The sequence below is a fragment of the Magnolia sinica genome, chromosome 2 (assembly GCF_029962835.1).
Source record: "Magnolia sinica isolate HGM2019 chromosome 2, MsV1, whole genome shotgun sequence".
NCBI lineage: Eukaryota > Viridiplantae > Streptophyta > Magnoliopsida > Magnoliales > Magnoliaceae > Magnolia > Magnolia sinica.
The window spans coordinates 2,431,175-2,457,581 of record NC_080574.1 but is presented as its reverse complement, the minus strand read 5'-3'; the positions used below and the strand labels follow the sequence as shown (position 1 = coordinate 2,457,581).

At 40.1% G+C, this 26,407-nt stretch overlaps 1 protein-coding gene across 1 annotated transcript; it reads left to right on the top strand.

Moving 5' to 3' along the window:
- Window positions 1-6,259: 6,259 nt before the first annotated feature.
- Window positions 6,260-19,598, top strand: LOC131231710 (uncharacterized). The gene is made up of 8 exons (XM_058228003.1): window positions 6,260-6,307; window positions 11,125-11,232; window positions 11,356-11,487; window positions 13,870-14,008; window positions 14,378-14,494; window positions 14,579-14,681; window positions 17,970-18,178; window positions 19,098-19,598. Coding segments are annotated over exons 1-7 (768 nt in total). The 5' UTR covers window positions 6,260-6,305; the 3' UTR covers window positions 18,137-18,178; window positions 19,098-19,598.
- The last annotated feature ends 6,809 nt before the right edge of the window (window positions 19,599-26,407 follow it).

Below are 26,407 nucleotides of genomic sequence, written 5' to 3'. Positions count from 1 at the left end.
TTGTATATGCCATCCACCTCTCATATAGAGCTTGCTGGGGCCACCTTGACGTTTATATGTCATCCAACCTTGAGCCACATGATGTTTATATCCTATGCTTTGACTCGAGTTTTAGATCTGCCTTCTTTTTAATCCGACATCGATCCTAACATACACAACAGGTGGACGGAGTGGATTCAATGTGGACTGGCGCCTCATCAGATCAACCATCTGAGATATGGGCCTCAAGTGTGCAAAACCTGAGTTGGAATTCGTTTCCATTCAAGCCTCTCATGTGCCAGCATCTCGCATGTGTGCGAGAACCCATCCATCCATCAGAGGGTATGACCATGTAGATAACATGTCCCAAGAGTCTGGTAGGTTTTCGTGATCCACAGTCTAGAAAAAATGCATGGCTGTGAAAAACTTGGGACACTAGTTTCCAATATCAGGCCCACCTGCTGAGGGACCAGATCCATTTTCGGACAACAACGTCTACGTGGTCGGACCCACCTGATGGATGTCATGGATTTCACACCAGTATGCTACGCTTACATGTGCGGTGGCGTGTAGATGATAGTCCATTTACACGCGGGCGGGCCTCGCTAAGCTCGTAAAAGAGGGCCGGCGTTGTAGCCTCCGAACAACGTAAGTGCGTTTGTAGTCCCTTAGTTCGGCCAAACATGAGACTGATCTGCACTGTTCAGGAGGAAGGTCCACCATGAGTAGGCCCTGGAAAAGTATGAGTAGCCATCCCAGTCACCCAATCGATGGACAGAGGTTAAGATCATCTTTCCAAAACAAAACTATCTAATTTTTGGGCTCATTCCCTAAGATGAGCTCACAAAATGGATGGACCATGTGGATAAAACACATACATCATGGTGGGCCCATATAGCTTTTGCAGCACCACACCGTACCCACATCGGAGCTGTGTGCTACACTACGCAATCCAAGCACTTTCGTGTCTTATGTACCCGCCCTTGGTTCGCCGGCAGCGGAATAGCTGTTGCCTGGGTAACCGTGTGTGGCCAACTTTAAATTTTTGTTTCATATCCACGCCGCCCATCCGTTTTTTCAGCTTATATAGGATCGCATCTCAAAAATTAAGAAGATCTAATTATCCGGTAGCCGCACCATGAACGACCATTAAAAGCTTTTTTGGACCACGAAAGTATTAAAACATATTAATATTTGTATTTTCTCCTTTTATCCAGCTGTTTTTATGAAACAATACAAACTTTGTTTGGGAACTTAGACCTGCTCGTACGGATAGCGAATTTGAGGATGAAAATACCCCTCCGTTCACGGAAACGGATTGGGTACTCCCTCTGCCACCAGCCAATGGCGGGTGGTCGGTGGTCTGTGGGCCCCGCCATGATGTATGCTTTTCATCCATGCTGTCCATATATTTTTCGACATCATTTTATGATATGAGACCAAAAATGAGGTATATCCAAATCTCAAGTGTCCCACATTACAGGAAATAGTGTTGAATGAGCGTCAACCATTGGAAACCTTTAGGGGGCCCACTGTGATGTTTGTGAGAAATCCTTCCCGTCTAAGTTCATTCATAGGGTCACAAAGACCTGGATGAAGAGGAAAAACAAATTTCATAATGATCCAAAACTTCTGTAACCCCTAAAAGGGTTTCAATGGTAGACGTTCAATTCCCCACTGCTTTTTACTGTGTGGTCCACTTGACAGTTAGCGGCATTGTCGCCCGTGCAGTCTGTTACACTTATAGCTACGGTTATAATCCATAGCCATAGTGATCGAAAATTCCAAGATTTTTAAGGCAAACTCATTGGACAGTTCGGGACTTTTTCAATAATATCGAAAGATCTTCGATATATTGACGCTACGGTTATGGCTACGGTTATAATCCCTAGTTATAGGGTCCCACTGACCCTGACTCACTATCTTCCTTTTTTTTCTTTTTTTTTTTCATTATAATCCCCACGCCATTTTGTTGGTCCCATTATGAGGTATGTGTTATATCCAAACCATTCATCTATTTGATGAGCTCGTATTAAGGCTTGAGATGAAAAATAAGACAAATCTAGCTATCAAGTGGACCACACTGTAAAAGGCAGTGGAGGATTAAACGTCTACTATTAAAACCCTTTTAGGGGTTATATAAGTTTTAGATCATTATGAAATTTGTTTTTCCTCTTCATCCAAGTCTTTGTGACCTTATGAATAGATCTACAAAATTTTTAACGGTGAAAATCAATTTTCCCGCTGCTCTTTGTGGTGTGGTCCAATTGATCATTGGATATGATTCTTCTTCTTTTTTTTAATGCTCCCAAATTATCTCGAAATATGGATGAATGTTGTGGATATAATAAATACATAATTGTGAGGGCCATGTAACTTTGATGTCCTTTGGGCAGGTCGAACATGAAAATTGAGCAGGGGAAATTAGAAATTGAGCGGGGCAAACTGAAAATTGAGCAGGGCAAACATGAAATTGAGTGAGGCAAACTAAAAATTCAGTAGGGCAAACTAGAAATTGAGCGGGGCAAATATGAATTGAGTGGGGCCCACGAGAAATTCAACAGGGCAAACATGAAATTCAGCGGGGCAAACATGAAATTCAATGGGGGCAAACATGAAATTCAATGGGGGCAAAAATGAAATTGAGCGGGGCAAACACGAAATTCAGCGGGGCAAACTAAAAATTCAGCGAGGCAAACATGAAATTGAGCGGGACAAACATGAAATTAAGCAGGGCAAACATGATGTCTGTGTTAGGGTCCGAATGCATTTTATATAGGGGAGTGGTTATGGGAGAGAGTTCTATGAGTCTTATCACGAGGTATATGTTATATCCAGATCGTACATCCATTTGGGGAGCTTGTCTTAAGGCTTGAGATGAAAAATAAGATAGATCTAACTATCAAGTGGACCACACTGCAAAAACCAGTAGAGGATTGAACATCTACCATTAAAACTCTTTTTGGGCTCACAGAAGTTTTGGATCAATATGAAATTTGTTTTTACCCTTCATTCAGGTGTTTGTAACCTTATGAAAAGTTGGACGTAAAATAAATATTACGGTGGGCCCTACAAATTATTTAATGGTGAAAATCATTATTGCTACTACTATTTATGGTGTGGTCCAGATGGTCTTTGGATATGATTCAGTTTTTTGGATAATGCTCTAAAATAATCTAGAACTGTGTGGCTATGTAACTTTGATCTCCTTTGAACCGTTCGTACAACGTGGAGATCGAGGAGCGTCAATGCTCCTCTTTCAACGACACGTACCTACAACAGCTGTACACTTGCCAAACAGCTTCCCTCTCTGGCACAATACACGATCATTTAATGTGCTGACATGTTAAGAAAGTCTAACGGTGGATCAGGTACTGCCTTGCCAGTTCTGAGCTCCAGACAGACTAGTGCTCCTAGGCCTAACATGTTTATTTGTCATCTAACTAGTTCATAAGGTCTCTTAAACATTAACGAGGAGAAAACATAAATATATTTTGTTTCCCACCGTTTGCCCCGCTCAATTTCATATTTGCCCTGCTTAATTTCATGTTTGCTCCACTGAATTTTCCGTTGGCCCCGCTCAATTTCATGTTTGCCCCGCTCAATTTCTAGTTTGCCCCACTCAATTTCCCACTCAATTTCATGTTTGCCTCGCTCAATTTCATTTTTGCCTCGCTGAATTTCATGTTTGCCCCGTTGAATTTCTAGTTTGCCCCGCTCAATTTCATATTTGCCCCGCTCAATTTCTAGTTTGCCCTGCTTAATTTCATGTTTACCCCGCTCAATTTCTAGTTTGCCCCGCTCAATTTCATGTTTGCCCCATTAAAATTTATGTTTGCCCCACTCAATTTCATGTTTGCCCCGCTCAATTTAATGTTTGCCCCGCTGAATTTCATGTTTGCCCTGCTGAATTTCATGTTTGCCCTGCTTAATTTCCAGTTTGACCGCAAAGTGATTGAAATTGATCATGAAGTGAATGAAATGGATTTTCGACCATCGACCCGATGGAATCTTGGAAAATAACTAGGTTTGTTGGCTAAATTAGCTTCTCCTACCCCAAAATCATATGTGGTACGTTAAGTAAATCATTCTAGTTTAGGAGATATGCTTGTTGAATAAATAGACAAAGAAATGAATTAAAAGAGAAAAAAAATATATATATATGCTTATATATACATATTTATATAAATATGTATTAGAGAAAAATGTAGGTAGAATAAAGTTTTCCATGTAAAAAAAATTAAAATTTAAAAAAAAAATTGCTAAGCTGCAACGACTACAGTTATAGCTACGGTTATAATTCGTAGCCATAGGAAATCTGCAGGATTTTTGAGGCAAACTTGCTGGATCGTTCGGGACCTTTTTCGATATACTTAAAGACCTTCGATACATTTGGAAAAGGCACGGGCTTTGGCAATAGCTACGGTTATAATCCGTAGCTATAGGTTCCTTGTTTTTAATTTTTTCTTAATTTTTTGCTGGGCCTTTTGTGGGTTCCATCATGAGGTCTGTGTTATATCCAAACCGTCCATCTATTTGGTGAGCTCATATTAAGCTTGAGATGTAAAATAAGACAGATCTAACTATCAAGTGGTGGGGCCTACAAAATTTTTAATGGTGAAAATCAGTTTTTCCGCTGCTCTTTGTGGCGTGGTCCAGTTGATCTTTAGATATAATTTTTTTTTTTTTTTGGATAATGCTCCGAAATGATCTCAAAATATGGATGAACGTTGTGGATATAATAAATACATAGCTGTGGGGCCATGTAACTTTGATCTCTTTTGAGCCGTTCGTACAACTCTCGGTTGGAGGAGCGTCAGCACTCGTCTTCGAAAAGAAGGGAGGGCTACTTTCATCCTCAAATTCACTGTCTGTACGAGCAGCTCTAAGTTCCCAAACAAAGTTTGTATTGTTTCATAAAAACAGCTAGATAAAAGGTGGGGTCCACAGTCCCAAATTTCTCTTTTCTCTACGTCCCGTTATGCTTGGCCTTATCAATAGGTTTGATGACACATAAACATCACTGATGGGCCTTAGGAAGTTTTTAATCATCAATGTTTCTTGTGGTGTTACGACTTTTGTATGTACTTATGTTTGGGACAGAGTATAAAAATGGGTTGGAAAAACGAGTGGACGGAGTGGATATACAAGATATAATCAACGGTAGGAATTAAATCCCCAATGTGTGGTCTGCTTGAACCTTAGATTTGCCTAATATTTTGGTTCATACCCTTGAATGATGTTTCAAAATGGATGAACGGCGTGGATAAAACTCATACATCACAGTGGATCCCATGGAGGCAGGACTGGGGCTGAAAGTTTGGCGGGTTCAACCCGACCAACCCGTGACCGACCTGATATTGGGTTGGGCTCGGGCAGAATATATCGAGTCCAATCTCAGGCTTGGGCTATACAAACACCAACCGATAAAACTTGAGTCGGGCTCGGGTTGAGATCTTGGGTTGCCCGACCCAACCCGAACCCAATAAATATAAAAGTTACTAATAAATTATAATTGAGTGTGGATCATTTGTGTTGAAGGCATAGGAAATTCCAATGTTATTGGGTCTCATTGGTCCACATCGTTTTCGATTACTCAAGCTAATAATTTTCGATTACTCAAGCTAATAAGATTTGTCGGATATTCCTCTCATAAATAGATTGCGTGCTACACGACATGAGTTTTAAAGAAATAGTTGTCCTATATTTTAGCTCATTTGTTTAGAAAGAAAAAAAAAATTCTTTATTATAAATAACTATATATATAATTAATAAAATTATAGATACAAAAAAATAAGATGTGTATTGAAATACAATAGACTAATGTAATAATGAAAATATTATCGTGTATCCAACTGATCAACCTGACCGAGGCCCGCTTGAGTTGGGCTTGGGTTGAGAATTCTCAACCCAACGTTAGGTTGGGTTGGGTTGAGGTACAGGAACCTTCGGTTGGGCTAGGGTTGAGCACCAACCCGACCCAACGCAACCCAACCCAACCCAACGCGCCCGACTTTCAGCCCTAGGCAGGACGCACTCCGCTTCCGGACCTGATTGCCCCGAGGGTGAATCTGAAGAACGACGCGGGTGCACCAGCAACAGCAAACGAAGAAAACAGCAAAGAAAAAATATCTGAAATTTCCAATTCAGTTCTCTCTCCTTCTTAGCGAATTCGTAACTTCTCCTTTCCCAGTGACATTCTTTTGCCCCTCTCTCTCTCTCTCTCTCTCTCTCTCTCTCCACTTATTTCAGGTTTCATTTTTGTGACAACGGGCCTACCTCAATGTCCGTTTGGCATCTACTTCGTCCGTCAATTTCACCAGCTCATGTTAGTAGATGGGCCCAGAAATGCGGTAGATTCAAATCTCCAGTGGGCCACACAACAGGAAACAGTGGGCATGGGAAACCCCACACTGGAAACATTCCTGGGACCCACCGTGATGTCTATATGACATCCAAGCGGTTCATAAGGTTCTTCCCACCGGGACAAAGGATAAACGCAATATCAGCCTGATTCAGAACTTCTCATCTCCAAGAAGGTTTCGTTGGTGGGTGTTCGATCCCCACTGTTTCTTGTGGTATGGCCCACTTGAGTTTTGAATCTGCCTACCTTTTGAGCTCACATCCTAACATGAACTTGGGAAACCGATGGACTGAGTGATATAACGCGGACATCACGTTGGGCCCACAGAGCTTACGATCCTAGGAATTTTGTGTCCTTCAATGCATATTTGTTTAATTTTTCATGACTTTATTGTGATTGAAATAGTTTTTCGATCATTACACATGGCTACAATGGCTGTTTTGACTTGTGCCATTTAGGTGTTTGGTGAAATGTTTGAGTGAAGTTCTATCCATTAATTTGAGATACTTATGATTCATTAGCTTACTAGAGATCCTCTTATGCAGTTGAATTGTCTTGTTTTCAAAATTGAACTACGGTAATTGTGAATTTCGAACATGACTACATTCGGCCACCTGGGCAGTATACACCTAGTAGTTGCACAACCATCGAAATGCCTAGGTGAATGATTTTGATAACTATGATGCACATGGACATGCACATTGCACTGATTTTATTATTGCATTTTTATCCACATAAGAGTAACAAGTGCACTGTAGAATATAAATGCAAATGAAGTGATTGTAGTAACATATAAAAAGTTAGCTAGAGTCACAAATACATTGGTCTGTGGATATGGAAATAGATGCTGAAGGGCATTAATAAATAATAAGTTATGACATTAATAACCACAGAGCAGAAGTCTGGGGCACTCTATGGATCTGATTAGAGATCCTAGGTGCAACAGAGGCTACATCTGGGCATGCAGACGTTAAAAAAGATTATTAAATGCCATAAAGCCACATATTTTAGTGTTAACCATTTTCTGCTCTAGACTACCCTGTTCTATGCCAGTGATTTTGTCAATCTTCTTCTTCTTGTTCTTTTTTTTTTCCTTTCCTTGGGTTTCTATTTCGGATCAGTTTTTCATGGATTTCTTGATCCATTTTTTTTTTTGGTTTGAGCTGTCTGTCTTAGGTTTTTAGGAGAACTCATTCCTGGGTTTTGGTGTGATAAAGTAGCAGAATTTTTAGATTGGTTTCTCATGGATTTCTGAAAGCGTGTTTTCATTCTTTATTGGTATTCTGTACAATTCCAACTACATCATACCACAAACTTCCATATGCTCATGACATGGTATACCACTGGCAAGATGCATGCTTCTGACGAAGAATCTATCTAATGGTGGGAGCAAAATGGGTAGTTGAGATTCTTGTTTGGCCACCTTATTTACCTTACCAAGGACCCCATTTGGACTTAAATTGGCTCATGTTTTTGTTTAGTTAGTCTCCATATCATGTGGATTTCTCATAATGTTAAGATATGCTAATAAGCATACATCGAGATATATAATAGCCCTTGGGTTGAGAAGAAGGGAGCCCATGGGCACTTAAATTCATGGCTCCTATCAACTATCAAGTGGCTTTTTGTGTGTGTGTGTGTGTGTGTGGAAACTTATCAAGTGGCATTAGATGTGGCCCAATTCAATGCCCCAAGAGGCCAAAGTCCAAACCGGTCAGATTTAAAGTCCAACTGGATTTCTCATAGTGTATGTTGTTTGCAAATGACATAGTTTTGATTGACAAAATGAGAGAGGGTGTAAACACAAAGTTAGATTTATGGAGGGGTGCTTTAGAGTCTAAAGGATTTAAAATTAATCGGACTAAAACAACGTATATTGAAGCAATTTTAGTAACAATAGGAGTGGGAATGAGGAATTAGTTAAGATTGTTGACCAAGAAGTTCCCTAAAATGACCACTTTGATATCTTGGGTCAATAATTCATGAGAGTGGAGAAATTAAGAAGGATGTTGCCCATAGAATTCAAGTGGCGTGGAAGAAGTGGAGATTTGTCTCTAGAGTTTTATGTGATCATCGTGTAACACTCAAACTGAAAGGGAAATTTTATAGGATAGCTATATGACTAGTCATACTTTATGGGACTAAATGTTGGACAGTTAAGGAACAATATATTCATAGGATGAGTGTGGCTGAAATGGGGATGTTGAGATGGATGAGTGGCAAGACAATAAAGGATAGAATTAGAAATGAATGCATTCAAGGAAATTTAAGAGTGGCACTAATGGGTAATAAGATGAGAGAAAGGCAACTTAGATTGTTTGGTCATTTGCAACGGAGACCAAGAACTGTGTTGGTTAGAAAAAGTGAGTTTGTACAAGTCGACGCTCTAAAAGGTCAAGGGAAAGGCCCAAAAGGACATGGGTGGAGTTACTAAGAAAAAACTTGATGACCCATCATCTAACTGAGGTTATGGCCCTCGATAGATTGGAATGGCCGAAAAGTATTCGTGTAGCTAACTCCAATTAATTGGGATAAGGCTTAGATGATGATGGCGAAAGATAACAAAAGTTCATTCAATTAGGGATGGGGGAGGGAAATCCCCATACAAAGATAGGAGTGCTATACCACGGAACATGTAAGATTAAAAATAAAATAAAATCAAAGGGATTAGGTAGACTAGTTAAGAACAAGGTATTCCGTATCCGTTACAATACGGTCGTAAAGGCCGATATGTATAGGTAACAGCCATGATCGTTACGCGATACAGGGGTGAAATGGTACAATTGGTTTTTTAAGACTGTATCAGCTGTTATGGTATTCGTAAAGGCCGTTACGGGGCATAACGACCTTTACTCCCCTAAAGGTTGAAAAATGACTACTTTTTTTTTCTATTTAAATAAAAATCTCATTTTTTCGCTTTTCTCATTCAAAAAACTCTCCTAGGTCATTCTACAACTGATTTCAACCACTCTTACTATAGTTTTTAATATTAAAACTGTAGATTGAAGTAATTTGATCGAATAGAACCTCCAAGGGCCATTTTTTTAAATTGAAAAAGTAGTATTTATGCATTTTTTTTATTTCTAGTTCTAGTGCTTGATTGTGACGTGTAAACATTAGAGACTTATAATCATGTTCACAAATTCACTAGACAGCCTAATACAACACTCTCACCAAAGAGTGGACCGTTACACTACCATAAACATGTTCAAAACAAAAAATGAATACATATTTGGAATATTTACATTATTTTGGATTTTCTAGATATTTTTTTCAGAATTTTTTGGACAAATATAAATTTTCAACCGTTACAGGGTCGTAATGGCCGTTACAACCCCATATCGGCCGTTACGGCCGATACCCGTATCAATAATGATGGTGACCGTTATGGCCACCGTTACCGATACATAATACCTTGGTTGAGGGGGTGAACGAATTGGATGAATTGTCAGCTTTGAGATTACAATTAATGGACGAACAATGTACATAAGTGAGTGGCTTGTCTGGACATTTTCATGTGTGATTACACACGCGCGCGCACGCATCCCTCCATCGTTACCCATTGTCTTCTTTCCTTGCTTCTTTCTTTGCATTTTTGAAAATTTCTCTTTGGGATTTTTAGGTTTAGACTTTAAGTGATGTTTGAGGGTGGGGGTGAGGAAAACCCCATCCCCCGCCCATGTATTGGCTAACCTAGTGTTATTTATTGGAAAGTTCAATATTAGTTTTAGTTTTTGGGTCCCATGCATTATGTGGGCTTATGGTTGCTCACCGCCTCACCCACTATTCCTTTAAAAATGTTGCCTTTTTAACCAAGGACCCATACCAAATGTATGGCATGATAGAGGATTTACAATGGTCAGGAATGTGTAGTTGAGTCATAAGACGCATCATTACATCGTAGCTTGGGGTTGAACAAGAGGAGTAGAACACCCATGTGTTTTCCCTTTCAATTTGTAATGTTCTTGGTAGGGCTGAAAGTCAGGCGGCTTGGGTTGGGTTGGTAGCCCACATGTCCACATGTCCCACACACGAGAAGTGATGATCATGAACACTTTATGCCCTTCTCATGCACAGACCATTATAAACGTCTGACACAACAAAAGGAAAAGAGGGATGGGAGAGACTAAAAATAAAAGAAGAAAAAGGCATTATCTTGGTTTCTTAAAGGATTTTCAACACAAGAGGGATGGGAGAGACTAAAAATAAAAGAAGAAAAAAGAATTATAGGATAGAAGGGATAAAGATAGATTAGATTAGAAACAAGGATGCTCTAATACCACATAGAACTAAAGATTAAGAGAGAATAAGAGGAGAAGAGGAGAGAGAACGTTCTAAGAAGAGAGGAAATGTGAGTTAGGGTTGGACGCTTAACCCCCTCCCCTTTATGTTAATAATAAAAATTCAATATGACAAAATAACTCTTAATAACAAAAGCAAAAATACTCTAGACATCTCTGACTAAAATAAACAATTAATAACAAGAAGAAATAACTGAAAACAAAGTCTAGGTGGGTGGTACAGTGGTACAGTCACATCTCCATATCCGCTAACAGAAATTTATCGTTTTGTGATTTGGATGTAGCTATTGCTTGGATCCACTAACACTTGACATAGGATTTGGGTTAGATTTTATGATTTGTTTTGGATTTGTATGTAGCTATGTGTTGGTATGCATGATTTCTAGTAAATAGAGTGCATAGTCATTCATAGGCTCTCTCAAATTCAAGTGAATCATTGTACTCAATTCAGAATCTAATTGGGATTTGATTTCCTAGCAGGGGATGGAGCAGTTGTGGTTTTATTTGTTCTGTGAAATTTCCAAATCCGAGAGATCACTATGATGCTTTGATTCTCAGAGATCATCCCATCTGGACCCTAAAGACAAGGTACCCCATTGTACAAACTAACAAATTGAAAGCCTGAGTATGCTGTGCATATGCATAAGGATCATATAAATTCCCTTGACTAGAAAACTGAAAAGCTCCAGTATTCTCCTGTGGATGCTCCAGATTCTCCTATTCAATTCAGAATTTACAAATGAAGGTTAGCAATTTACCGGTGTATTGTGGGGTCATTCTTCTCTACCTCCATCATGTTCTTTTGATCAGCAGTTGCATATCTTTACAGCACCAAGACAACAAGTATGTATATGTATCTTCCAGCTTCTAAATATAAAACATATGAAAGGGTTTTGATATTCCTCTCTAGATTGGTCATATAGTCAAATTCACATTGATTGGACAATCCTGACCTCTGATTAGTGGTTTTTTTTTTCCCCCGTCGAATATGGACTGTTTACTTCTTTTTACAGTCGATTGGCCAGGATCATGCTTTCAATGTAATTTTTAGGTTATAATCCATTTAGGTGGGCCCATATTTGGGCGGTTCTGATTTGAGTTACATGCCACGTGTATGGTACTGGAGCTATGGTATGGCTCATCCTCCTTACATGCGAATCACATGTATGTCTATCCTGACCATCCAAATTGTGCGGCATGCTGGATGGAGCATGCCTTCATAATCACACTGACTGAGCAGTCCTAACCACTCAATTGGTGGTTCTCGAATGGATGGTTAAAAGTAAAATAGTGAAGGTTCCAGATGCTCTGAGAAAAATTGGATGGTTACTACTATTTGCTCATTATAATTTTTTGGGTTATCCTTCATCCTGTTTGGGTCATGATTTTTACGTTCTGGGTTTCCATACAACTATGCCATGAGTACTGTGTACGGTAGATTGGTCAACGGCACTGTTAAAGTGGTAGTGAACTATCATCGGATTCCAGCTCCTTCTCAACCTCCTTACCTGTGACTCACATGTAAGGCTATCCTGATCAAAAATAATGTTGGTCTGCTGATTAAGAAGTTCAAACTTCTACGAGAAAAATGGGTTGTTGATGAGTATACTATCCTAATTTTGGTATATAGCAATGTTCACAGTGCGCACTAATTGATGAAAGGCTCAGATCTCTGATATGTGTGCTGTACAGCCTGATCTCTAATGTATTTTCTCCTCTATAAATGAGGGGCCCCTAACTGAATCACAACCCTAATGCTTTCGGGAGCTAGGATCCGTTATGAATGTACCTTAGTAGGTTGTGTGGGGCCTAAGTGGGCTCGCCTATGATCACAGTTCCATTGGATGGGAGGGATTCTCCATGGATTACACAATGGTCCCAATATCACCTTGGTCAGATGACCATACCCATTCAAAAAAAGGGCCTGCAAAATGGACAGTGAGACCATATTTTGTTGCACCTGCCATTTTGCATTCTTTTAAATAATGGCTGTCATTATCCAATCATGGTTATTTTTTTCGCTGATGTGTAATTCACGGTGGATTCCTCCTATCTAATGGCTTTTTGTTTATCATTGGTGGGCTCAATGGGACCCACATAGGAATTGACATGATGATAAGGTATGACGAATCACGATGGGTTGTAGCTCTTACTTGTGGCTTTTCTCTCTTTATTTTTATACTAGTACTTGAAATTTATCCGAGGAAGGGGAGTTATTTGACACTTTGGCAGTGTGTGATGGTTGATTCGCATGCACTCAAAAATTATACATGTAGGGTAACATTAACTCAAATACACCATCCAAAATTTGGGAACCAGTGTCGATAGTCCATCATCCAATAGCAAGATTTATTGAATAATCCTAACCTCAGATTATTGGGCACTTCTTTATTGAATTCAGACCATTGACTATATTTCATTGTGACCATCCATTAAATGTCCACCAATCAGTAAGTCAAAAAATCAAGTCAATGTAATTTTTGGTTCATGATCCATCTAAATTGGGACCTACGATTTGGGTGGTTTGATTTGATTTACATGCATGCTACATTGGCAATCTCTTACTGCAGTGTATCAACCACTGGACTCTGCCAGAGTATCAAAGTATTCCTCACATGAGGAATGATTGTATAAAGCTAGTGGTCCCATAAGCTTGTGACATAACTAGTTTCATTGGAGACATGGACAGTCCAATCAACAATGTGGACTACCCAGTCATTCAGCCCACTCTTTGCAGCAATTGTGCAAATCACACCAATTGATTGGTCCTAGCCATCTGGACTTATTGTTGGCCAAACATGTTACTTGTTGACCAACTTTAGTAACTGTTCATTTTCCAAGAATAGACTGAGCAATCATCTGACTAATGCAATTCCTCAAGAGTCCTGAGCAATCTAAGGTGGGCCCAAATGGTGGATGATGGAGTTGATGATATTGTACCTATTTTCTTTTAATGATAATGACTGGCCATTTTGCATAATATTGATTGGATGGTTAGGATTGACTGCTGGTGTGACTTGAAGGGTAGGCTGGAATTAGTGAAGGGTAGGCTGGAATTAATGGGCGGTCCAGATTGGTGATTGGACTGTCACAGTATTCAACCAACAGGAGTACCATAGACTTACCATACAATTAGTTTATGATCATTCTTCAATTACTTCAGTGTTTTTTTTCTTTTCTTTTCTTTTGGTACTGATACTCATTTAGTGGCTGATAATTTGACAGTAATGATGTTAAAGTGTTGAATGTTGGGGAGGAGCTCCGACAAGAACAGTTACCATTTCGAATGGGTTATCGCCTTTACCAACTTCATGGACTCAAAGCATCCATGTGGTATGAAGTAAAGATATCATATCCAGCTTCTGTATGTATTCTCTTGAAATGCCCCAGATCGGAATATCCTAGCCACTGCATCTTTGGCCATTTTTTTATTTGAATGTGGACCTTTTCTGTAATTTCTTTCTTAACTACCATGAACTGAAGGGTCCATATTTTCCTATTTGGTAGAATTTTTTATGCATGGGCCATCCAGAGTGGGTCCAATTACTTCACAGTTTGGATCATTGAACCGTGGAGCCCCACTTGTTCAGACTAGAGACCAATGCATACCATGTAAACTCTTGGGCCAAGCATTGTATAATTCACCATTATCTTCTTCCCTATACTCTTGCTTCTTTTTTTTTTTTCACACTCTCTTCATGAAGGCTTACTCATTGTGATCATCGAACAATAGATACCAGCAAGCTTTTCAATTCAACTGAAGCGAGACAAATCAGACCTTCAGTTTAACATGAAAAGAAGATTGCTCAATACCGAGAAATTGATTTTCAAGGCAGACAGTAATAACATGGTAAGTATTCAGTATTTCGTTTTATAAGATTTTACAAATTGGGCAAGATTTCAGTTTTTGTGTTTTGAATAGCTTCTAGTTTAGCACTCTGGTCAGGGTGAGGTGCATGTTCTTGTGATCGTTGAGCCTGCTGGGGTTGTTGCAAAGCCACATGTACATGAAAGACAGTTCGTCATTTTCAATATTGGTAAGAAAAAAAATTCCATTTCCTATTTATTTATTTATTTTATTTTTGAATGGTACCAATTTATTAAAAGAGCCAAAGGGCCAAATGAAAAACAAGCCACTGTACAAATATATACAAGAGCCTAGACCTAGGACAGAAAAAATACACGACTTTACAGTTCATTCCACGCTGCTGAGTCCAAAGAGCACCTGTGTAAATGAGGGGACACTGCTGCCCATTCTATAATAGAGCATTTAGCCCTACGGAAGACGGACAGTAGACTAGCCACTTTGTTGTTGAAGACCCTATTGTTTCTTTCCCACCATATTTCCCATAACCCAGCAAGAATCGCCATTCTCTAGACCTTTCCAGCTTTCCCAATCTCTCCACTGTGCCATACTTGGAAGAAGTCAGGGATGGATTTTGGCATAACCCACAGGACGGAAAACTACAAGAAGAAATGGTCCCAAACCCCTTTCAAGAAAGGACAATGCATGAATAAATGCTATATCAATTCGTTGTCCTTCCAACAAAGCAGACAAACATTAACAATGCTTAGACCTCTTTTACAAAGGTTGTCAACAGTAAGAATTTTGTTCCATCCCACCAGCCAAGCGAAAACCACCATCTTCTTAGGGGTTCCATATGATCAAATGGTGGTAGTGTGAACTGGGATGTCTTCCAAAGGAGGGTCAGCCAACATCAAGTAGAAGAATTTCACTGTGAAGTGACCTGATTTATCTAAGGTCTAGGACATGGCATCCCCATCCGAGCTGAGCTGAAATCCCGAAAGCCGGTTCCTAAGCGTTATAAACCCAGCCTCCTCTTCTTCTTTAATTGCTCTTCTACAAGGTGGAATCCATACACCCGATAAGCTCTAACGAGAGAAACAACCGGCCACGGATATGCTTAGGTCCGAAGAGATTGAATCTAGCCTTGGGAATGTCTCCTTCAGAGATTGGCTGCCTACCCATACATCATCCCAGAATTCAATGCGTTGTCCATTGCCCACTGAGAAACCTGCCCCATCCTTGAACTTTTCCTCCAATTCCGCAATAGCCTTCCACAATCCTGTGGCTTTATACAAGGTGGATTTCTTCAGCCACCAACCCATGTCGTCAGCTCCATACTTCCTAACAATAATTTCTCTCCAAAGACTTTTCGTTTCCCCACCAAACCTCCACAACCATTTGCTTAGGAGAGCATTGTTCATGATTTCTAACTTTCGAACCGCCGCCCCACCATTTGATTTTAGGTGGCAAAATATTTCCAATTCATCAAATGGAATTTCTTTTTTTCATCAGCACCCATCCAAAGAAAATCCCTTTGAAGCTTTTCTAGCTTTTTAAACACCCCTTAGGACATTTAAATAGAGAAGTAACAGAGCAGCAAATTTGAAAGGGCACCATTGATGAGTAGAAGTATACCTCCCATAGATAGATGATGTCGTTTCCAAGTGGACAATTTACTTTCGAACCGCTCAATCAACCTGTCCCATGGGTGTTTTGGAGGCTTCCCTATGCATAATGGGAGCCCCAAGTAGGTGGAAGGTAATGATCGTGCCTTGCAACCAAAAATTGCAGCAAATTCTTCCAGTTCCTCCTTCAAGATGGCAATGCCTAACATCTCTCATTTGACTGGATTCAAATTTAAGCCCGAGACCGCTTCAAAGCAACAAGTTATCTTGCTCAAGTTGTCTACTTGAATCTCGCTAGCATCACCGAACAGCAGTGTCGTCAGCAAAATGGAGGTGCAAGGTTTGGAGATCGCCCGTCTGCTCTAAAGCCAGAAATGACGCCTGATCTTCGATAGCTCTAACTAACGTCCAGCATGCACATTCATGACTTGCATGTAATGCACATAGGCTGGGAGGGATGACAACAGGCGGAATAATTAGGTAGCTTATGCTAAGACAATTGTGTTGACAATGGCTACCAAGAATTTCTATTGTTTAATTATCATACTACCCCTATTAATTCAGAGAATGCCACTGTGCATGACCATATACAAAACACTTACACATCCATACCCATACTAAAATTTGCTGACAAGATATCTGTGCAGTCTCTGGAGCGAACATAAGCCAACTTGTACTGTGCACCCTTTGGAATGGATATAGCTAGATTTTTAGCACCCATCACGGAGAATCCAAAGGTAGTGCAGGCTATTTGAGAGCAAGGGGATGGCCCAAAAGGATGCTGGTGGAGGTGGTAAAAAAAGATTTGATGACCTATGATTTAACTGAGGATGCGGTACTTGATGAGGTGGAATGGCTGAACAGGATTTTTATGGCTGACCCCAATTAGTTGTGAAAAGGCTTACACCCTGTTTGGCACCCTAGAATTGGGTGTAATCGGAGGTAATTGGAGATAAATGCTCCAAAATCCAGCGTTTGGCACTGTGTAGGTAAGTGAAAACACAATCTTGTGTTTTGAAATCCCTTTGTTTTGCTGTGAATTGGAGGTAATTGGTGTCCCAAAGGTGTCGCTAGGCTACTAATCTGGCATACACTTGGCATACTGATGATACCCCGAAATAATCCAATTACGGCTGCATCACTAAAACCACACCAATAGAATGATCCAAACTGTCTAAACTTTGGTAATCTAAATAGATGGTTAAAAAACATTGACAAGTCACTCATTTGTTATCTTTACATTTCTGGCCCACCCGAGGTTTAGAATTTCCTCATTTGTGGTGAAAGTATATATTTCAATGCACTTATTGCAATCATTCTATCAAATATCACATATGTACACTAATTTAGTATATTAAAGCTTATTTAGTTAATCAAATTCAGGTTCTTGTAAATGTACTAAAGAATACCAATGCATTTCAATTACAGGCATTCAAATACAATTTTTGGATTCCCGCACATTCCAATTACAAGCTGCCAAACACAACCGAGGATTCCAATTCACATGGATTCCGGTATAATTGTGAATTGGATTCCAACGTATTCCAATTTCATGGTGCCAAACGAGCCCTTAGTTGATAATGATGCTTTGTGGTTAAGCACGTGGAGAATATTATCAGTCAGTAATGAAAGAGAACTTAACAAAATGAAGAAAGAGATGTGATGTTGAGTTATATCATGACCCAAGAAGCCGCAGGCTTAGTAATTAGGACATCTCTGCGCCTCTTGTCTCTCCATTTATTCGATCTTCTAAACTTCTGGAAACTTAACTGTGATTGATTCCCTTTTGCTCATTTCTGTTTTTTTTTTTCCACTGAATTACATAGAAGGGCTTTTGGTTTTGTGATATATTTATGGATTATAGTCACTAATTTTCTGTCATCTATGTGCAGTCTGTGATGAGCTGTCATTTGGGATCCCGCGTAAAGCTTGGTGGGTTGGAATGTTGGCATTTCTCTGCTTGGGAGTGGCATTAGTTATTCCAAATTTCCTTCCATCATTTCTCCTCTTTCCAAGAATCCAAAGCCATGATGGACCAGGCATTTCCAAAGGCTCCTAAAATTTCCGTCTGAAATAGATATCTTATGTTTGGCTACATGAGGTAACTTTTGAGTGATTAGCTGTTTAGAAACTTCTATCATCCTTTTAAAAAATCTTTTTAATGACATGGTATCACAAAATTTGGAGCAATTTGTGCATTTATTACCATTTTTTTATTAGGGAAATGATCACAGGGTATCGACTTCCATCTTGACACTTGGCGGTCCAATTAAACAATCCAACTGTCCATTTGGTCCAACGTAGATTTCAAGGGATAACATGAAATAATCACACTGATCAGACGATCAAGTCGATCAGCAAGTTGGCCTTCTCTTTTATAGCCGTTCATTTTCCAAGCCATGGATGGGATGGTCAGGATGACTAGATGGAAGTGCTGCTTTTGAACCATAAGCAGTCCATGATGGGGCCCGACGAATAAAGGTATCAAATTGTTGACGGGCCCCCTTAAATTAATAATCTTGACTGCCCATTTTGTTGGCTGTTGATCAGATGGTCAGGGTGGTCTGATTGTTAGATTTTTCATGGTAGACCATGAAATGTTTACTGCATCTAGTGGACAGTCCAGCTCGGTTTATTGGACCGTGCAAGTAGCCCGACTGAAGTCCAACTCCCTGTCATGGTAAAAAATGGGGCACGGTAGGTGATATTTCAAAACTACGGCAGGCTATATCTCCACTCAGGGTTTGGGAAATATGGAATGAAAGAAATACAGTTATCTTTCTAGACAAAGTAGATTTGATTGTCTCTATAACATCAAGGGAGTGTTTGGATTCACCATGCAATTGAATTGCAATTGACGATGGCCTAGTGAAGTGGAAATAACTGAATTGTAATTTCATTTCTTCACATATACGTTAAGAGGGTCAGGTTCGAAATTGCAATTACCCAACTACTTTCTAGTTATGTATATAAATAGCCAATCTCGGTGTCTGATTTGGCAGTGTACTACTCTCCTGCAGGAACCCAGGATCAGCTCTTACCAAGGCCCATTCATTCGGTGAGGCAGTGGCCTTGACAACCCACCAATAGCATTAACATCCGGGGGCAGTGAAGCTGGAGTACTTGATTTTATATGCCCCGTATCAACGTTTGGCTGAAACTAGAGTCCTGTGGGTTGGACCCGACCGGGATGGTGGACCCATATCTCTAACGGGTGTGGACTTGGGTCCTTGGTTTTGCGTAATTTTCAGTAATAATGCCCCCACACAAGATAGACATGGGCGGTTATTGTTGGTTTGCTCCAATACATCCCAATGTATATGATGCATCGAGACGTCAGCTATTGAGTCCGGTATCTTCCAATGATCCAAACCGTTTATGTGAGGAGTCTTACGTTATATGGTGAAAAGTCAAACAAACAAATGTTCTCAATTGGCGTTGATAATTTGGTTATTTTGCTTTGAATATGAACGGTCACCAATAACCTTTGTATAATTAGGGGGTCGAAATATTCAATCCGAGAGTTTTTTAGGCATCCCTTATACAAGGAGAGCCTTATCGAATAAATGTTTGGGTCATCGAAAAAAAAAAACCCAAATCCAACGGCTCAAGTCACAAACATCATGGTGGGCCCCACAGAGTTTACTCAATACGCTCAATCGGCGTCCGCTTCATGGGTTAGACCCCAGTGTACCTGCCAAAACCACGTATGCGTACAACGATGGGTTTGCAGCCCACTCAGCGGACGGCTGGGCCACCAGGAGAATAGTACCGCATCTCTCTTCGAGGAATACTAGTTGGGAACTTTTTGGTGCACTCGCCTCGCATGTGGAAACGAGTCACACGTGTAAGCTCGGTCAGGATCGTTAGGCAGTTCTAATTGTGCACGCTCCATGCTTCTGAAATTAGGCAAACACGATCATGAGATGGGTGCACACGTACCGATAATTTGTAGTACTGGTCAACTCCGTTGAACTGTTCATTGATTTTGTATAGATGTGCGGCCCACCATGAGATCGTACAGTTCTGATTTTTTTCATATATGTCTGTAACTCGTCGGGATCGGCTGACGAGCGGGTCAGGTCTAACCCAGGTGTACGTCGTTCCACGTTTGAAGCGAGAGCACTACCGAATAGCATTATCAAGGGCAACAGAAAGCAATGATGCTGAATGCCATGGTTCTGTCAGGCCGTGACCTTGGGGCCCACCTTAATGCATGTGTTGCATATCTACGCTGCTCATCCGTTTTAACAGATCATTTAAGGGCATTGGACGAAAAACGAAGTAGATCCAAATCTCAGGTGGACCACACCACAGGAAACAGTAGTGATTGAACGCCTACCATTAAAAACCTCTTAGGGTCCTCATTAATGTTTATTTGCCATCCGATCTGTTGATAAGGTCACACAGACCTCGATGAAGGGAAAATACAAATATCAGCTTGATCCAAAACTTTTGTGGCCCACAAGAACTTTTTAATTGTCAATCAATCACTACTGTTTCCTGTGGTGTGATCTACCTGAGATGTGGATTTACTTCAATTTTAGGCTAATCCCGTAAAGTGAACTGATAAAACGGATGGACGGCGTTGATATGCAACACATACATCAAGGTGGGCCCACGGTCACGGACTGACTGAACTCGGTGTTACCCCGACCTGAACGAATCCGCTTCCGTTGCAACCTGAGGGTGGTGGACACCTGGCGCAATCCGTACCATGTATACAGTCCGGGTGGCGAAATTTCAGGAGTTTGGTGGATACATCCAAAATCTAATTTATATTTGTCCGAGGTAGACGCACATACGCCGGGGTGCGCAGTTTAAACCGCTTTCTCTAATGAATAATTAACTACTTAAACACGACAAATTGATGTGGGATATAAACGTCATCCATGTAACCACAAGAAGGTTTCCAGGACAAAGCAACATGCTTTCAACCCATGGGTATGTGTGCCGATTTTGTGCACGTATGTAGCATCTAAGCCGTCCATTGGTTCGGCAGCGCCAATGTGTAGATGAGCCTGCCCAAGAATGAAGTTTTTTTCTCAGTAGGTAGAGATCAATTGGCACGTTTCCTTTCAACGGTCCACTTGTTTCATATGCTGTGGCCCAAAAGATGGGTAGATCAGACAGATGTTTAATCTATGCCATCCACGCATTAGGATCCACATAATGAATTGCTTAGATCTCACACACGTCTGTGAGGTACGCACGTGTGGGAGCTTATGGGACTGAGTTATGGTTGAGCGCTGAGAAAAGATCATCTCATATCCGAACCGTCCATGCTGATACTTGCATTTAGACTTGTTGGCACTCAAACCTCCTATCCGAACCGTCTATTAGATCCAGCGTACTCTTCTTTTGCTGTATACTAAATGCATAGCAATTAGATGATCGGAGAATATTTTACAGGACCTATCTTCTACCATTGCGCTTGTCCATCCATTTTTTTATGCCATTAACTTGATGTTTTGGATCATCTGATCAGTACGATTTTTTCTAGATGCCTTGTAAAGAGTGGGCTGGACCTAATGGACGACTAGATAGATTATATGAATGCCAACTGACTCTGCGACCGCGTTCATGGAAAGCTTCCCATGCGCTTAGCCGACTAGATCGTTAAAAGAGTGTTAAATTCGCACCGAGAAAGAGACTTTGATACTCGGGCACAGTGTGAAATAAGCAGTCATTTCGAAATTACTTATAAATTGCATATGTATATATACAAGTAATTCAAATTACACTTTCAAGTTATGGGTCTCAGTTTAGATTTATCATGAACCAAAAATTACAATTATTTTGATTAGTGGACATTTATTGGATGGTTGAAAATGAAAAAAATAAAAAATAAAAAATAAAAAATAAAAAAATCCTACGTTACTATTTCAATCAACGTATGTTAAATGTCATCACTACCTCTCTTGAATATTTTAAAGTTTTTCGGAAACTTTCAGACATTTCTGAAAAATTTTAGAATTTTCTAGAACCTTTCAGAAACTTCTAGAGTTTAATAGAGTTTTCTTTACTTTTCCGGAATGTTCCGAACTATGCTAGAACCTCCTGGATTCTCTTAAAATGTTCCGGAATATAATAGAACCTTATAAGATATTTGGAAGCTTATAGAACTCTTTAGAGTTATATTGATTCTAGAATCTTCCATAGCTCTATATAAATGTGGGGAGAGCATCATTATGTACAATAAACACATAAACAATAAAGAGTGAGTTCAAGAGTGAAAGCAAGGTGTTCAAGTACTAAGAGTTCAAAAGAGTTTTTCCTTATGTGTGAGAGTTGTCATTCAAGAGTGATAGTTTGTTAGTATTGTAAAGTGTACCCTTGTTGTGTACAAGTATTTGTAATAAATATAATTACATGTACTTGTCGTGTTCAACTCTTCAATTTGGTATTAGAGCGAGGTTTGGTCGGGATCCGTTTTCTAAGGTGATCGTGCACAGTTTGGAGACTGTGAAGTTTGTTGGCTTGCTGGGTAAGAGGAGTGATAATCACACCAAGTCACGATGGCGGATCTTGTGAACACAACGAGCGGAGTTACGAGGCTTAACAACCATAACTATCAAAGTTAGAGGAGTCGCATTATGTCGTACCTTGAAGGGCAGGACTTGTGGGAGGTTGTTAATGGGAATGAGATTACCCCACCTCCTAAGGAAAATGCTGAAGCACTGCGAAAGTGGAAGATTAAGGTACGTGCTCAAGTCAACCATTGAGGATGAGTTGCTCAGGCGAATCAAGGATGACGACACACCCAAGATGGCATGAGACACCTTTGCATCATTGTTTTCACCACGCAAGGAGATAAGTCGATTAACGAATACTTTACAAGAGTACAGGATTTATGCCGAGAAATTTCAGAATTGGATCCGAAAGCAAATATTCATGAGGAAAGAATGAGGAAGATCATTATACACGAGTTGAAGCCCGAGTATAATGCTTTTATTACGGCAATACGAGGTTGGCCTACTCAACCTACTCTCATAGAGTTGGAGAATTTGTTGACCAATTAAGAAAGTTTATGCAAACAAATGGCTGAAGTGTTGATAAACAAGGAAGAGGAAGCACTCTACTGCAATAATAAAAAAGGCGGACATCGACAGCAGAACAGAAAAGGCGAACAAAGTCAGCAGAACTTTGGAAAGTCCAAGAAGAGAGAAGAGCAAGGAAGAAGTCCTCATACAGGGGGAGTTCAATCCAACAACAACACAAATAAACGACGATCTTCCGTATCTCGAATGTATGATATAGAGTGTTTAAATTGCGGCAAGAAAGGTCACTTTGCAAAAAATTGTTGGTTTAAGAAAAAATTATCCGAAGATAACTTAGTAACTTATAAAAATCACAAAGAAGACAGTGAAGATGACTGAGACTTTCAGGCATCCTTAGCAATATCTGAATCCATCAAAGGAAATTGTTCAGAGAAGGAGATAGATTTTGATGAACCACTCAAGCAGTCTAACACAGTCACCGACAAAGTAGCTGCTTCCTCAATAGTGATAGAGACGGGTGAACTAGCCCTTACCGAGTTTCCAATCAATGAGTTATCAACTACAGTGATGATTGGATCGTTGAATCATGGTGGTCGCCATTGGAGGAGGAGCTGTCAAACTCTCAAGACTTAGAAGATGACCTATATGAGAAGATGGGGGAGACAAGGGAAGGAGAAGAATCTCCTAGTTCAACTAAGGAGTTGACGCCTACATCAGGAGATGGTGAGCAAGTGCCTAATCTGTCTGGAACACCAGATAAATCAATGAGTCCATGGCAAACTGGAGTACATCAAAGTAGTCCAGAAGAGCTTCGCCCAAGTCAACAGGAGGTTGCGGTAGACAACCCATCACTTAGGAGGACAACTAGACAGAGAAAGCCTAACCCGAGATATGTGGATGTTGCCTTAGCAAAAGAAGAGACCGTGAAAGAGCCAACGACATTTGAAGAAGCATCCCGAGACATAAAATGACAGAAGGCGGTGGAAAAAGAGATTAAGGCATTGAACCAAAATCAAACTTGGGAACTAGTTCCAAAACCCAAGAATGTGAAGCCGATATCATGCAAATGGGTATACAAAGTCAAGACTCGCCCCGATGGATTAATAGAAAGGTACAAAGCTCGACTAGTGGCTAGAGGATTCTCACAAGAATATGGGTTGGACTATGATGGAACTTTTAGCCCAGTAGTAAAAATTACAATGGTGCGAGTACTACTAGCACTTGCAGCGAGCAAATCTTGGAAGCTGTGGCAGATGGATGTCAAGGATGCCTTTCTACATGGAGAAATTGATCGAGATATTTACATGGAGCAGCCAAGTGGTTTCCAAAGTAAAAGGCATCAAGATTATGTCTGCAAACTAAAGAAGGCTTTGTATGGGCTTAAACAAGTACCGAGAGCATGGTACGACAAGATAGGAGAATTCCTAGTGCAAAGCGGGTTCTCCGTGGCACCTGCGGACTCCAATCTCTTTGTAAAATTTCAGGAAGGTAAACTAGCAATAGTGCTAGTGTACATGGATGACTTGATCATCACCGGAGATAATGACGGTGAGATTGAAAGGACAATAGAGAACTTGTCCGTGCGATTCCAAATAAAGGAACTTGGAGAACTGAAGCATTTTCTTGGGATGGAGATTGACAGAAACAACAAAGGCATATTCCTCTGTCAGCAGAAGTACACCAAAGACCTATTAAAGAAATATAGGATGCTCGAATGCAAGCCAATTGCCACACCTATGGAGGCTAACGCCAGGCTATGTTCGGAAGAAGGAAAAGACTTGGAAGATGCAACTATGTACCGTCAAATAGTTGGTAGTCTAATCTACCTTACATTATCATGACCAGATATAGCTTACGTAGTTGGTGTGGTTATCCGGTTCATGCAAACACTAAAGAAGCCGCATCTTGAAGCAGTACGTCGAATACTAAGTTATATGAAGGGTACAATAGACCTTGGTTTATTGTACAAGAAAGGTGGAGCATGTAAGATAGTTGGGTACTGCGATGCTGACTATGGTGGTGATCATGACACATGATGATCAACTACTGGATACGTATTCAACCTTGGCTCAGGAGCAATTTCTTGGTGTAGCAAGAGATAACTTACATTATCTTTATCAACTACGGAGGCTGAATACAGAGCAATGGCAATAGTAGCACAAGAAAGCACATGGCTTGTATAGTTAATGAGGGATCTTCATCAACCAGATAATTATCTAATGATATTACACTGCGACAATCAATCAGCAATCTGTTTGGCTTAGAATCCAGAGTTTCATGCTAGGACCAAGCATGTGGAGGTACACTATCACTTCGTGAGAGAGAAGGTACTTCAAGGAGAAATCGAGATGAGTCATGTGAAGACCGATGATCAAGTTGCAGACATACTCACGAAAGGACTTAGCAATGCTAAGTTCACCGAACTCAGAAAATAATTGGCATGATGACCAAGGCAGAATTGTGAGAGTTGGTGCTGAGGGGGAGTGTTAAATGTCATCACCACCTCTCTTGAATATTCCGGAATCTTCTGAAAACTTCCAGACATTTTTGAAAAATTTTAAAATTTTTTAGAACCTTTTGGAAACTTTTAGAGTTTAATAGAGTTTTTTTTACTCTTCCGGAATGTTCCGAACTATGTTAGAACCTTCCAGATTCTTTTAAAATGTTCCGGAATATAATATAACCTTATAGGATATTTGGAAGCTTCTAGAACTCTTTAGAGTTATAATGATTCTAGAATCTTTCATAGCTCTCTATAAATATGGGGAGAGCCTCATTATGTATAGTAAACATATAAACAACAAAGAATGAGTTCAAAAGTGAAAGCAATGTGTCCAAGTACTAAGAGTTCAAAAGAGTTTTTCCTTAAGTGTGAGAGTTGTCATTCAAGAGTAATAGTTTGTGAGTGTTGTAAAGTGTACCCTTGTTGTGTACAAGTATTTGTAATAAATATAATTACATTTACTTGCCGTGTTCAACTCTTCAACGTATTCAAAGTTCGTGTGCCGCTTTGGTGGATCCTTGACTGTGGGGCCACCTTGGTGTATCTACCTCAAATCTATGCCGTCTATCCGTTTCCACAGATCATTTTTGGGATCATGACCTCAAATGGGCTGCCCAAACGGATGGACCGCATAGATCTAAGGTGCATACATCAAGGTGGGCCCCACAGTCGGGGATCCACCGAAGCCGCTCCCCAAATATCAGATTTTTTTATAGTTGAACTTCCACAATCCAGTTGGTTTAATTTACTCAATATAATACATGCCACTGAACAATTTTTGAGTGCCCGCGTATCGATTGTCATACTCTGCCACAGTATCAAATAA

What these genes read in the sequence shown, in the direction of transcription:
- LOC131231710 (XM_058228003.1), top strand. An exon ending in AGGCAGACAGTAATAACATG is followed by an intron (nt 14,495 to 14,578) that starts GTAAGTATTCAG and finishes CTTCTAGTTTAG; the next exon opens with CACTCTGGTCAGGGTGAGGT. An exon ending in GTTCGTCATTTTCAATATTG is followed by an intron (nt 14,682 to 17,969) that starts GTAAGAAAAAAA and finishes ATCTATGTGCAG; the next exon opens with TCTGTGATGAGCTGTCATTT.